The 15,591-nt window shown below is 42.7% G+C and overlaps 1 protein-coding gene across 3 annotated transcripts in view; it reads left to right on the forward strand.

Moving 5' to 3' along the window:
* MAK (male germ cell associated kinase) overlaps nt 1-15,591 on the forward strand; it is a 76,672-nt gene that overhangs the window by 38,301 nt on the left and 22,780 nt on the right. For all 3 annotated transcript variants that reach the window (XM_030928749.1, XM_030928747.1, XM_030928748.1), the window contains 2 exons: nt 4,346-4,657; nt 8,821-8,993. In XM_030928749.1, coding sequence (XP_030784609.1) covers nt 4,346-4,657; nt 8,821-8,993 — 485 coding nt within the window. The remainder of the gene's footprint in view (nt 1-4,345; nt 4,658-8,820; nt 8,994-15,591) is intronic.

Below are 15,591 nucleotides of genomic sequence, written 5' to 3' on the forward strand. Positions count from 1 at the left end.
ACTCAAACGATTTGATTACATACAAATTAAAATTTTTCTCTATGTAAAAATCTTAAAATGGAAAGATAAGACAGAAAATTATTGTTAATTCTTAATATAATACTCTACAGAAACATAAGAAAAATACTGAAATGTTTATGTGTATTTTCTTTTTTTTTTTGAGATGGAGTCTCTGTTGCCCAGGCTGGAGTGCAGTGGCATGATCTTGACTCACTGCAACCTCCACCTCGTGGGTTCAGGCGATTCTCCCCGAGTAGTTGGGATTACAGGTGCCCGCCACCATGCCTGGCTAATTTTTGTATTTTTGTAGAGATGGAGGTGTTTTGTTTTTGTTTTTGTTTTTCTTTTAATTTGCGATGGAGTCTTACTCTGTCGCCCAGGCTGGAGTGCAGTAACGCGATCTTGGCTCACTGCAAACTCTGCCTCCCAGGTTCAATCTGTTCTCCTGTCTCAGCCTCCCGAGTAGCTGGGACTATAGGTGCCTACCACCATGCCTGGCTAATTTTTGTATTTTTAGTAGAGATGAGGTTTCACCTTGTTAGTCACGCTGATCTCGAACTCCTGACCTCAGGTGATCCACCCACCCCAGCCTCTCAAAGTGCTTGGGATTACAGGTGTGAGCCACTGCGCCCAGCCAGAGATGGAGTTTTACCATGTTGCCCAGGCTGCTCTCGATCTCCTGACCTCAGGTGATTTGCCTGCCTTGGCCTCCCAAAATGCTGGCATTACAGGCATGAACCCCCATGCCCAGCCATTTAAGTGTATTTTCTAATTTTTCTTTTTTAAAATTGTTTTAAAGTTTCATTTCTGGCCGGGCACGGTGGCTCAAGCCTGTAATCCCAGCACTTTGGGAGGCCGAGATGGGCAGATCACGAGATCAGGAGATCGAGACCATCCTGGCTAACACGGTGAAACCCCGTCTCTACTAAAAAATACAGAAAAACTAGCCGGGCGAGGTAGCGGGTGCCTGTAGTCCCAGCTACTCCGGAGGCTGAGGCAGGAGAATGGCGTAAACCCGGGAGGCAGAGCTTGCAGTGAGCCGAGATCCGGCCACTGCACTCCAGCCTGGGCGACAGAGTGACTCCGTCTCAAAAAAAAAAAAAGTTTCATTTCTTTAAAGATGGGGTCTTACTAAGTTGTCCTGACTGGTCTCAAACTCCTGGCCTCATGCAATTGTCCTGCCTTGACCTCCCAAAGTGCTAGAATAATGTAGGCGCGAGCCACCATACCTGGCGCCCATATTTTCTAATTTTTCTAAACATGTATTACCTTCATAATAAAGACACAATAAGTTTTTCAAATGTATTTTAAAAAGAAAAGTAGTCATGGGACGTGAAAAAGAAACACAGGAAAAGAAATACAGATTACCAAAAATGCTTTTTAAATGTTCAGTCTTTGTTTACTCTCATAAAATGCAAGTAGAAATGAGATACCATTTTTCATTTATCTCTTAGTAAGAGAATAAAAAGAGCCTTAAAGACGATCAGAAATTATGTTCAAAGATGTTCAATTCCAATAGAAAACTGTCCATTGAAAGCTAATCAAAATGTTTCCAGCCGAATGCAGTGGCTCTGCAGTGCCAATGCCTATAATCCCAGCACTTTCCGAGGTGGGCGGATCACTTGAGGTCAGGAGTTTGAGACCAGGAGTCTGGCCAACATGGCAGAACCCTGTCTCTACTAAAAATACAAAACATTAGCAAGGCATGGTGGTGTGCACCTGTAATCTCAGCTACTCGGGAGGCTGAGGCAGGAGAATAACTTGAACCCAAGAGGTGGAGATTGCAATGAGCCGAGATCATGCCACTGCTCTCCAGCCTGGGCGACAGAGCGAGACTCTGTCATAAATAAATAAATAAATAAAGTTTCTAAACTTAAGTTATGTGCATCTTTAATTTGGAATACACTGCAGCATTAACAGTGAATTTGTGAAATAAAATTTTTAAACAATTTGGGACAAATCTCATGCTAAAATACTATTATACAAATAATATGATTTTGTCTTTGAAAAATACATTTTATATGAGAAAAAATACTGAAAAGTATAAAAAAAGTTAGTCTTGGTTGTCTCTGGGTGTTAAATTTTTATTTTCATCTTGAGGACTCTACATGTTTCTCATTCTCTACAGTGATCACTGCTTCCCTTAAGTAAATAGGAAAAAATAAATGCTATTAATTTTTAGTTTCCCTCTTCTTGAAGGATAGTAACTGGTATCTTAAAGTATCTTAAAAGGGAAGAGTTGGCCGGGCATGATGGCTCACACCTGTAATCCTAGCAATTTGGGAGGCTGATGTGGGTGGATCACGAGGTCAGGTGTTCGAGACTGGCCTGACCAACATGGTGAAACCCCCATCTCTACTAAAAATACAAAAATTAGCTGGGCGTGGTGGCGGGTGCCTGTAATCCCAGCTACTCAGGAGGCTGAGGCAGGAGAATTGTTTGAACCCGCGAGGCAGATGCAGTGAGCCGAGATGGTGCCACTGCACTCCCGCCTGGGCGACAGAGTGAGACTCCATCTCAAAAAAAAAAGGAAGAGTTGTTATAAATAAAGCCTTGAAATTACAAAACACATCCTCAAAGTTTCCAGCTCCAAAATATGCATAAGTAATTTAGGAATATTGACATACTAATTAATTAATGTTACTTAATTCAGAATTTGAGTACCTTCAGTGTGCTAGGTATTGAAGTATTTAAATTACGCATATTTGTATATTCCACTGAGAATGCAAGTAACCCTTAACGAACTCTTGCTGGTGCTCTGTTTCACAGCCCTGCTTTTTAGTGGAAATGGAAAGACCTAATTTAGGGGGAGAGGTTGGTTAAGTTGTAGAATATGAAGACCATTTAAAGTACCAAGCTGCCTTCTGTTCCTCTAAAAACTGACCTTACACATGGGAGGAGTTAACTGTTGGTCAGGGCTGTGTTCCCACGTGTGTGGGGACTGGCTAAAGGCAGGAGGTTCAGGGGAACAGAGCTTGACCATCTTAAGGAACCCACCCCCCAAAAAAAAGAACAGCTACTTTGCCCAGGTATTTGATGCCAATAAGGGAATTTTTCCATAGCTGAGCTACACAGGCTTTAGACATTCTGTAGAATATTTTTTCAGTTTTAGCCTTATTGACATTTTGAACCAGATAACTCTTGGCTGTGGGGTGCTATTCTGTGCATTATAGGGTATTTAGCATTGTCCCTGGCCCTCTAGACACCAGACACCAGTAGCATCCCCCTACCCCTGTCATTATGAGAAGAAATGTCTCCAGACATTGCCAGATATCTCCCAAGGGGCAAACTTGCCCCCAGTTGGGAAGCACTGCCCTAGACGGTGCCACCCGTACACCAGGGGGTCCCTTCCCTCTCATGCGAGCAGTCGGGTGACTGGTCTAGGGAAAACGCAGTGATCATTTTTCTTAGTATTTTTATACTTTCTTCCCATAAATGTCTTCTCTTTGCTGGTATACTGATGAAATAAACTTCAACAGAATGCCTTTGTCGTCCCCTCTTTCGATTTTTTTTGTTGTTGCTGTTACTAGTAGGTATATTGTTGTACTCAGGCTGAGAGTAACCCGGAATTTTATATACAGCTCTGGTTAATCATTTCAAATAATCTATATGGAAAATTTTCTTAATTCACTTTTTAATGTCTTTGAATGTACTCTAAACCATTATTGATGTGTAGTATTTTAGCTTGAAGTAATCACATTAATTTAGCCAATGCCTATAAATTAGATTTTATTTTCATTAAAAAATCAAATAAATAGAACAGTTGTTTTGCTTAGATGTTATAATAACAAGTGAGCTTTCTATTTTTCCTACTTGTACCGGTTTTTTTTTTTATTTGTTTGTCTTTTTGAGACGGAGTCTCGCTCTGTTGCCCAGGTAGGAGTGCAGTGGCACAATCTTGGCTCACTACAACCTCCTCCTCCTAGGTTCAAGTGATTCCAATGCCTCAGCCTCCCATATAACTGGGGTTACAGGCACCCACCAACATGCCTGGCTAATTTTTGTATTTTTAGTAGAGACTGGGTTTCACCATGTTGGCCAGGCTGGTCTTGAACTCCTGACCGCAAGTGATTCGCCTGCCTCGTCCTCCCAAAGTGCTAGGATTACAGGCGTGAGCCACCATGCCTGGCCACTTTTAATTTTTTAATGCAATTTATTTCTCAAATCCTTTTTTTCTGGTTATCTTTTAAAAGAGACACTGTATAGGGAATGATGGCTGCTTTCTAAATCTTTGAAGCTCATGTGGGCTGATGATATATGCCTCGCACAGGGCCAGTCATAGTTTATGTGCAATATGTTTAGGTGGAACCGCTTTCCATTTGTTGTTTTTTCTATGTTTTTACAGGCATTGAAACACCCATATTTTCAAGTTGGTCAGGTATTAGGTCCTTCCTCAAATCATCTGGAATCAAAACAGTCTTTAAATAAGCAACTGCAACCGTTAGAATCAAAGCCATCTTTAGTTGAAGTAGAGCCTAAGCCTCTGCCGGATATAATTGATCAGACTGTTGGACAACCCCAGCCAAAAACTAGCCAGCAGCCACTGCAGCCCATTCAGCCACCACAGAACCTGAGCGTCCAGCAACCTCCAAAGCAACAGAGTCAGCAGAAACCGCCACAAACACTATTCCCGAGCATCATCAAAAATGTGCCAACCGTGAGTAGCCAGTCATGACGCTTGCAATGAAGTAGTTTGACTCGTGCAATGAAGATTTTGTTTCGAGGCATTTCTAATCATGTTGGAAAAGATAGAAAAGATTATTCTTTGTTAAAGACCCTGAGTCCTCTGATTGGAGCTTGACATGAGATCACTTAAAATTCTAATATGGTTTATAAAAAGAAAAACTTTCAGAATAAAAGTAACCAAGTGTACATACTACAGTCTTCAGTCTTTCTTTTTTTTTTTTTTTTTTTTTTGAGACGGAGGTTTGCTCTTGTTGCTGAGGCTGGAGTGCAGTGGCACGACCTCAGCTCACTGCAATCTCTGCCTCCTGGATTCAAGGGATTCTCCTGCCTCAGCCTCCCGAGTAGCTGGGATTACAGGCACGCACCACCATGCCTGGCTAATTTTTTATATTTTTAGTAGAGATGGGGTTTCACCATGTTGCCCAGGCTGGTCTTGAATTCCTGACTGCAAGTAATCCACCCTCCTTGGCCTCCCAAAGTTCTGGGATTACAGGCGTGAACCACCGCGCCTGGGCTTTTCTCTTTTTTTTTTCTTGAGACAGAGTTTCACTCTATTTGCCCAGGCTGGAGTGCAGTGGTGCGATCTCGGGTCCTGCAGTCTCCACCTCCTGGGTTCAAGCAATTCTCTTGCCCCAGCCTCCTGAGTAGCTGGGATTACAGGTGCCTACCACCACACCTGACTAATATTTGTATTTTTAGTGGAGACCATGTTGGCCAGGCTGGTCTTGAACTCCTGACCTCAGGTGATCCATCCGTCTCCGCCTCCCAAAGTGTTGGAATTACAGGCGTGAGCCACCAAGCCCAGCCTAAAGTTCTTTCAATGCAGAAGAATTCAAAGAAATAATTTAAAAGAATCGGGTACTCCAGAGTACTGATCCTAAATCTTAAGAATTTTCAACAGTACTATCATTTTACAGTGTTCTTAAATGCTAAGGAACATGGAGAGAATGGGTTTTTATTTATTGTTATAATTATTATTATTTTGAGATGGAGTTTCACTCTTGTTGCCCAGGCTGGAGTGCAATGGCGTGATCTTGACTCACAGCAACCTCCGCCTCCCGGGTTCAAGCTATTCTCCTGCCTCAGCCTCCCGAGTAGCTGGGATTACAGGCATGTGCCACCACGCCTGGCTAATTTTGTATTTTTGGTAGAGACAGGGTTTCTCTATGTTGGTCAGGCTGGTCTTGAACTCCCGACCTCAGGTGATCTGCCCTCCTTGGCCTCTCAAAGTGCTCAGATTATAGGCGTGAGCCACCGCGCCCAGCCAGAATGGGTTTTTGAAGTGTCAGGCATAGTATAAAACTTTTTCTTCCATCTTTTGTTCAACTCCGGGAGCTCTTCAGTTGCTGTAGTGTTTTAGCTGTCCCATTGGGGTATACACTCCCAAATGTGTTTGCATTATGGCATTTTAGGATGGAAATTGGTCTTACACAGCATGTATCTATTTCTTTATCCAGTCCCCACCTGCCCTGCCAACCCAGTATAAGCAAGGCCTCCTCGTCCCCCAGTGGCACTAATCACATTCTAACATACTGTTAGTTACTTATTTCTTAGGTTTATTGTTTATTTGTCTCTTCCTCTGGAGTGCAGCAAGCTCAGTGAGGTCAGGAATGTTTGTTTGTTTATCAGTACAGCCTCAGCACCCTGACCAGCGCCTGCCACATGGTAGATTCTCAGTAAATATTTGTTCAGTGAATGAAGGGTTGAATAATTGCCCACATGACTTGCAAACCACCTCTGGGGTCCCAAGGAGTCCACTTTATCTTTGGAACAGTTCTGAATATTAGAAAGTTCTTCCTTATACTGGGTAAAATCTGGTTTTCTAGCTTTTAATGAAGGCTAATCACTTTTCTAGAAAGGCAGCCTTTTAGATATTTGAAAATAGCCCTTATATTATCTGCCCTTTTCTCTAGAGAAACATCTCCATTTCCCTTAAGGGCTCTGCATATAACGCCATTCACCAATGACTGATAACTCTCAGTTCCTATTATGAATATGCCTTTAAGTCCCCTCTCATCCTGCTTCCCACTTAGAACGAGGCTGCCAGAACTGGAGGCAGACAGCAGGCAGGGAATGTAGAGGAGGACGAGTCACTTCCTGACACTCTAAACCATATGTGCACTCGTGCCACCAATGATTACACTCCTCCCCACAACCCCTTAGAAGATGCCTCAATTGCTGACTCATACTGTGAGGGAAGGAAAGGAAGTTACTATTTATGGAGTAGCTACTAAGTGCCATGCATATGCTAGGGACCCTGTGTGTATTCTCCAAGTTAAAGAGAATAACCTAGCCCCCCGCCCCGCCACACACACATTTTTATATAGGTAAGTTCCAATACTTAATCCAGGGATTCAGTATTGTGTCAGCTAAAATTTCTAAGTATACCGATTTTTTCATAAATGCTTCTCCTAAATTGCATATTCTGTACCTCTGACTTGTGTATTTCATCTCTAGGATTCAAAAAGTTGCAAGACCTTTTACATCTCCAATTTCTAATTATTTTTGAATCTTTATTTTTTCTTCTCAGTTTACCCATTCTGCCCAGCTTCTTGCCAGCTATGTATTTGTTTAGTTGTCTGTTTTCCTCCTGAATCTTCATGATGAACAGAACGACCGTGAGATCTTGGGCAGGCCACTACAACCTTCTTCTAGGTTGACATTGATCCATTCATCAGTACTCTTGGTCAAGTTCTTCAACTATGTGCTGATCGCCTTTGCTGCCTTCACCCAATGGGCTAAAGTTCACATACACTACATTGAATGAATTCATTGTTTGCCGTTTATGAAAAAGTGTGTTCTATATGAGCTATCACTGTTTTTCCTTAGTGCTCACAAACGTCCCCTTTAATAATTGATTTTAGAATCTTTGCCCTCATCCTCTACCAAACTTACTGATGCGGAGTTTGCAAAAATAAATCTTCTACTTTATTAAGAGTATTATATTTGCCACTTTCCAGTCTTCTCATACATACAGGATTCTTGGATATCACTGACATTGTTCAGCAGCGTTCAGCATTGGCACCCTAAAATACAATTCAACAGAAGGGAAGCTCAAACTCAACTAAGGGTAACCTTTTATTAACCCTACTCATCTGGAGCTTAACATTATTTTATTCTCTTTATTCTGGAGATTGTTCTACCTGGCAGAGAAAATACTAGTGTAGAAGCTGGCAAATACTGCTTTTTGTTATCATCCATCACCATCACTGTGACACCATCAGCTTCAAGCAATAGCATGTCCGTTCTTTAAGCATCTCCCTGCACCCAACATAGCTGTATTTCCTGAAAATTTTCCATGCTCTGTTCCCTAGTTTTGAGTTGCCTTTTGGATTTTTCTGTTTATGTGCCCCCACACCACTCTCTGTAAATTTGTATAAAACCAATTCATTGTGTGCTCCAAGCCAGGACTTCTTTTCTGTTCCTTATTTCTGTTAACGATGCCTCCATTCTGTGACAGTCAGACTCATACTTCCCTCTCTGTTTCCGTTAGGATTACATTCAGGGACTTAGGACAAAAACTCGACCACTGTGGCTTAAACAATAGGGGCTGTTTTTCTCACATAACAAGAAATTGGGTGGTGGGCAGCTGGAGCTCATGAAGCTTGCAGAGGAGGCAGGCTGCTGCTGGCTTCCTGCTCCACCACCCTGAGCAGGTGGCTGTCATGCCTGTGACCACAGGATGACTGGTTGTTCCTTTGGATGTCGTGTCTACATTCAAGGAGGGGGAAGAGTAAAAGATGCTGGCACATGCCAGCCTTAGTGTCCTTCTCATTAAGGCTGTCCCCAGTTAAAGAGGACACTAAGGCTTCAAGAAGTTAAGTCCCTTGCCCAAAGAGACATAGCTAAGTCTCGGGTTTCCAGATCCTTCGTGTCAATGAAGAGTCAACTCAGATCCAAAATATTCAAGTCTCCCACCGACCTAGTTCACAGAGATCTCTCCTCTGAACACCTGTCATATTTTTGGCATGTACCGCCCATTTTTGTTCATGCTTTTAAATGTGTATATATGTTAGGCCCTTAAGTGTATGGAACGCTCCTTGAGAATGGGGACTGTTAGTGTCTTACGTAGTAGCTTGTACATGAAAGGCATTCAGTACATGATTAAAGATTATGACTGATTTTCCACCACAGAAGCCAAATGGCACACTGAGTCATAAAAGTGGTAGGAGGCGTTGGGGTCAGACTGTCTTCAAGTCTGGAGATAGCTGGGAAGAGTTGGAGGACTATGATTTCGGAGCCTCCCATTCCAAGAAGCCAAGCATGGGTGTTTTTAAAGAAAAAAGGAAAAAAGATTCTCCATTTCGGTAAGATTTCAAATTCCTCAGAAAACTATTTTCGCCATGCATTCACTTTATTTTACTCATTAAATATAAATGCATGTAGACCTTAAAAGAAGAAAAGTTTGCTTAATAGGCTGGGCGCAGTGGCTCAGGCCTGTAATCCCAACACTTTGGGAGGCGGAGGCGGGTTGATCACTTGAGGCCAGGAGTTTGAAACTAGCCTGGCCAACGTGGTGAAACCCCGTCTCTACTAAAAATACAAAAATTAGCTGGGCATGGTGGCGTGCACCTGTAATCCCAGCTACTCGGGAAGCTGAGACATGAGAATTTCTGGAACCTGGGAGGCGGATGTTGCAGTGAGCCAAGATTGCGCCATTGCAATCCAGCCTGGGTAACAAAGTGAGACTCCATTTCAAAAAAGAAAAAAAGTTTGCTTAATATATTGGTTCCTTCCACAAAATGCAAATTTTTCCACATACCTCTGAAAAGGTAAGAATCTTCTCACAGTAACAATTCTCAGTGTTAACAGATGAGTGGGGTGTGTGTGTGTGTGTGTAGAGAGAGAGTGTGTCAGTCTGTTTTTGCATTGCTATAAAGAATGTGTTGGCCCATGGTTCTGCAGGTTGTACAGGAAGCATAGTGTCCAGCATCTGCTTCTGGTGAGGGCTTCTGGAAACTTAGAATCATGGTGGAAGGTGAAAGAGGATCCAGCCTGTCACATGGCAAGAGAGGGAGCAAGAGAGAGAGGAAGGAGGTCCCAGACTCTTTTAAACAATCAAGTCTCGCGTGAACTCAGAGTGAGAACTCACTCATTACCGCAAGGATGGTACCAAGCCATTCATGAGGGATCTGCTCCCATGATCCAGACACCTCCCACCAGGCCCCACCTCCAAAACTGGGGATTACATTTCAACATGAGATTTAGAGAGGACAGATGTCCAAAACATATCAGAGGGGATCTTGTTCCATTTTCACGATGCTCTTGTGAATGACCATCATTATTCCCCTTTGAAATTGACATGCCTGGTTGCAGAAAGCAGAGCACCACATGCCAAGTTAACGGCTTCTTCTGATGGTGTTAAGATTTCCTTATCTGCTTGCTTGCTGTTCTAAACTTTTTTCGATCATTTTCTGAGTCTTTTCTGGAAGTTTAATATCTCTAGCAGTTCCTTTTCTTTTTATAAGTGAGGCCATCCTCAGTGTATTATTCAACTTTGAAGTTAGGATGGGTTAAGTTTTGGTGAATATTTTGGAAAGATACTTTCTTTCTTTTTTTTTTTTTTTCTTTTCCTTTTTGAAACAGAAGAATAGGAAGAACAGTTGTGTTATGAGTCAGAAAAACTTATCCCGTAGCTATTTGGCATGCTATAGTATGGAAGTCTTCACTTTGGTGCGTGGGGAATCTCTAAGGAGTACATATGCTTGGATAATTTTTCTTTTTTTCTTTTTTGCTTGGATGACTTTTAGGCAATCCATTTCCAGGTCTTCACATTCCATAGGTACTCTCTCCTAAAAATACATGAATTTGAGGAAAAGCCCACTCAAGTCCTCTTCTACTTTAGGCAAGAAAGTCACACCTCTCAGTTATTTCAATTCTTACATGGCATAGAGTTACTAAATAAAGGGACAAATCAGAAAACTGGCTTTCTGTTGGTTCTTGTCTTATAGAAATCGGGTACAGTAGTCCCCCTAACCTGCAGTTTCATTTTCCATGGTTTCATTTACCTGCAGTACAGTGCAATAAGATATTTTGGGCTGGGTGTAGTGGCTCACCCCTGTAATCCTAGCACTTTGGGAGGCTGAGGCCGGTGGATCACCTGAGTTCAGGAGTTTAAGACCAACCTGTCCAACATGGTGAAACCTCGTCTCTACTAAAAATACAAAACTTAGCCGGGTGTGGTGACAGGCGCCTGTAATCCCAGCTACTCAGGAGGCTGAGGCAGGAGAATCACTTGGACCCAGGAGGCAGAGGTTGTGGTGAGCCGAGATCGTGCCACTGCACTCCAGCCTGGGTGAGAGTAAGACTCTGAAAAAAAAAAAAAGATATTTTTGAGAGCACATTCACGTAACTTTTCTTACAATATATTGTTATACTTGTTCTATTTTAGTATTAGTTATTAATGTTAATCTCTTGCTGTGCCCAACTTATATATTAAATTTCCTCATAGGTATGTATGCACATACATATAGGAAAAGACGGGCTATATAAGGTTTAGTACTATCTGTGGTTTCAGGCATCCTCTGGGGGTCTGAGAACATATCCCCCACACATAATGGGGGCTACTGTATTTTAGCCCATGTTGGAAAGCATGGTGATTTGGAAGCACTGAAGCACCGGGGCTTAGTGATGTGTATTCTTTCAAATATACTAAAATGCTCTGTTTTCTCTTTGAAACAGAAGAATAGGAAGAACAGTTGTGTTATGAGTCAGGAAAACTTATCCCGTAGCTATTTGGCATGCTATGGTATGGAAGTCTTCACTTTGGGGCACGGGGAATCTCTAAGGAGTACATATGCTTGGATAATTCTTTTTTTTTTTTTCTTTTTTGCTTGGATAACTCTTAGGCAATCCATTTCCAGGTCTTCACATTCCACAGAGACTCTTTCCTAATCCATGTGTTTAATCCACGTGTTTTCAAAACACGTGGATTAAAATTTTACTTATTTTTTTGAGGATCAGAGTGTATTATGGATAAGGTAGTTAAAACTTATTTTATCAAACCATACCATGAAACACTCCAGTTGCAGTCAATCCTCACAATATTTCATCTTATAAAATACCGTTTCTATCTGCTGTTAACAAGAAATAAGGAATAAATTTATGATGAAAAATTATAGATGTCAATTTAAAGATGTGCAGGGAGTTACGTAGTTAAAAAAAATTATTTGGCTCTAGGAACAGAAGAGTTTGAAGACCGTTGATGTAGTATATAGGAGACTTGAAACATTTTATTTTCTTTTTTCTGTTTTTGAGACGGAATGTCAGAATGTCACTTCATTGCCCAGGCTGGAGTGCAGTAATGTGATCTTGGCTCACTGCAACCTCCGCCTCCAGGGTTCAAGCAATTCTCCTCCCTCAGCCTCCTTAGTAGCTCAGATTGTTATAGGCATGTGCCACCACGCCCAGCTAATTTTTTGTATTTTTAATAGAGACAGTGTTTCACCATGTTGGCCAGGCTGGTCTCGAACTCCTGACCTCAGGTGATCCACTGGCCTTGACCTCCCAAAGTGTTGGGATTACAGGCATGAGCCACTGCACCTGGCGACTTGAAAACATTTTTTTTTTTTTTTTGAGGCAGGAGTCTCGCTCTGTCGCCTGGACTGGAGTGCAGTGGCCAGATCTCAGCTCACTGCAAGCTCCGCCTCCCGGGTTTACGCCATTCTCCTGCCTCAGCCTCCCGAGTAGCTGGGACTACAGGCGCCCGCCACCTCGCCCGGCTAGTTTTTGTATTTTTAGTAGAGACGGGGTTTCACCGTGTTAGCCAGGATGGTCTCGATCTCCTGACCTCGTGATCCGCCCGTCTCGGCCTCCCAAAGTGCTGGGATTACAGGCTTGAGCCACCGCGCCCGGCCGAAAACATTTTTTAAAACCCGTGTCATTCTGATTTCAGCTAAATTTTATTCATAATTTTTTATAATTATTCATAATTTATTCATACATTTTAGTCATATATTTTTGAGGATGGTAGAGGTTTGAATCAAAACCTATATTTAAGATCAAGGTTGTGGCTGTTCATGGTGGTTTGGGCCTATAAATCTAGCACTTTAGGAGGCCGAGGTAGGTGGGTTGATTGAGCTTAGGAGTTTGAGACCAGCCTGGGCAATATGGCAAAACTCCATCTCTACAAAAAAAAAAAAAAAAAAAAATACAAAAATTAGCTAGATGTAGTAGCCCACACCTGTAGTTTGAGCTACTCAGGAGGCTGAGGTGAGAGGATTGCTTGAGCTGGGAAGGTGGAGCCACTGCACCCCAGCCTGGGCAACAGAGCAAGACACTGTCTCAAAAAATCAAACAAAGATCAAGGTTGTAGTACAACTAGTAAATTTCTTCAACATTAATTATCCCTTTTCTTTTGAAATTCTTTAGAAAAGTGGTATGACAATGAATTTTTCATGTGGGTATTTCTTTACTTTTTTTTTTTTTTTTTTTTTTTGAGATGGAGTCTCTCTCTGTTGTCCAGGCTGGAGTGCAATGGTGCGATCTCGGCTCACTGCAAGCTCCGCCTCCCAGGTTCATGCCATTCTCCTGCCTCAGCCTCCTGTGTAGCTGGGACTACAGGTGCCCTCCACCACGCCTGGCCAATTTTTTTGTATTTTTAGTAGAGACGGGGCTTCACTGTGTTAGCCAGGATGGTCTTGATCCCCTGACCTCCTGATCCGCCCACCTCGGCCTCCCAAAGTGCTGGGATTACAGGCGTGAGCTACCGCGCCCAGCCATTTCTTCTACATTTTTATTTTTTGGCATCTTTCAATGGTCCTGTACAATTCTTGGCATATGGTTATTATTAATATACTACCATCTGTTAAGCTCCTGCCTAAACTTTATAATTTTCATACTTCAGTAAAAATACTGCAGACTAGGATGCTGAGACTCAGATAGGCTGGGTTTCTTGCCCAAGATCAGGTGAGGGTTAATTCAAATCCAGGTCTTTCTCTCTTCTACCCCATGCTGCCTCTTTAGCAATAGGAGCTGAATTGGTGAGTTGGTAGATTTGTGAATAGGAGGTGAATTGGTGAATTAGTGGATTTGTGAATAGGAGGTGAATTGGTGAATTAGTGGATCTGTGAATAGGAGGTGAATTGGTGAATTAGTGGATTGGTAAATAGGAGGTGAATTGGTGAATTAGTGGTGAATTGGTGAATTAGTGGATTGGTGAATAGGAAGTGAATTGGTGAATTAGTGGATTGGTGAATAGGAGGTGAATTGGTGAATTTGTGAATAGGAGGTGAATTTGGTGGATTTGTGAATAGGAGGTGAATTAGTGAATTGAACAGACCCTGCCGTCCCCTGCTAGGTCTCTCAGGCAGCCAAGGCCTCCCCATAAAGAACACAGAGTACCAAATACTAACATGTATACCTTTTATTTAATGGTTGTCTTATTTTTTAAATTATTGTTATTATTATTGAGATGGAGCTTTGCTCTTGTCGCCCAGGCTGAGTGCAATGGCGTGATCTTGGCTCGCTGCAATCTCTGCCTCCTGGGTTCAAGCAATCCTCCTGTCTCAGCCTCCCAAGTAGCTGGGATTACAGGTGACCGTCACCATGCCCAGCTCATTTTTGTATTTTTAGTAGAGACGGGGTTTCACCATGTTGGCCAAGCTGGTCTCAAACTCCTGACCTCAGGTGATCCACCCGCCTCGGCCTCTCAAAGTGCTGGAATTACAGGCGTGAGCCACTGCGTCCGGCCTGGTTTTCTTAAAAGTGAACAAAAAGCACGATATTTATATTTACATTTATACTTGCTTTTATATTCAGTAGCTGTTTACTGAATACCTAGTTGGAATTAAGCCTCTCTCAACTCATCAAATATATAGCAACAGAAATAAGACCTCCAGAGGACGATAACACATGACAAGTGTGTGTGTTTAGTGCCACTAGTGACAGCTGCAAGGAGCACTGGGAGTTCTGTCTATGGGCAGAGATCCCTCTGATGAGGAGAGAAAAGTCTTTTTAGAGTGAGCAATTTTGAGAATGGGTAGAATTTCAGTTAGTGGTACAACAGCAATGGGCTCAGGGGAAGGGAAAGATGCCAGAAATGGCGGGACTGTTCCCAGTGAAGCAGACGTAGAACTGCCCCCAGGCAGGTGGCCAGCAGTTCAAAGGGTCACCCAAGTGAGTGTCCATTTCCAAGGGAGTCGACTTGGTGAGTAGGGTATGGTAGCATGAATTTCTAGGTGGAAACTGTGGATGCTTGGAGTTAACAAGTGATGGAAGTTGGGCAGTATATTCAGGCCCCAGCAAAGAAGGAGCCCATTCGGAGGGTGGCAGGGAGAAGGTTGGTCGTGGAGGGCTCATTACAGCACAGAGGAATGGGCAGCAGAACAAAGCAATGGCTGCCTCACGCACTGCTACCTGGTCAAAGAGGCCTCAGGAACAGGCCTTGGGAATGAGACAAAACTAAGCCTTGAAGCAGAAAGTCCTCAGTCCCTACACAGAAACAGGACTGTGGGAGTCAGTGACCAACAGGCAGAGAGTCAGTCTTAATACTAACACCATCAAACAGCCAGCTAGGTGCTTTGCCACTGCACAAGTCTGTTCTGGCTACTGAGACACAGGCATGTCTCCACAAATACCTAGTTTCTGTGCCTGACACTAGGGTAACCAGAAATTGTATATGGGAGCTTTTCTAGCACTTCTTTCCCCACTTCAGTTTTTTAGGCCATTCAAACCGTGCCCCAAACAACCTCATTGATTATAAATTATTTTAGTCAACAGGTGAAGATGGCTGTTATTTCCATCTCCACACACCAGCTTCCCACGTTATGAATCCAACTGCAGCAGTTGCAGGACAGATAGAAACATTACACACAAGCAAATTGCTGCTCAGTTATAAAGCCTCCTGTCACATACTGTCTGGTATCAGAAATGAGTCTGTGCACAACCTGATATCTATGGGGGTAG

Source organism: Rhinopithecus roxellana, chromosome 4 (genome assembly GCF_007565055.1).
Source record: "Rhinopithecus roxellana isolate Shanxi Qingling chromosome 4, ASM756505v1, whole genome shotgun sequence".
NCBI lineage: Eukaryota > Metazoa > Chordata > Mammalia > Primates > Cercopithecidae > Rhinopithecus > Rhinopithecus roxellana.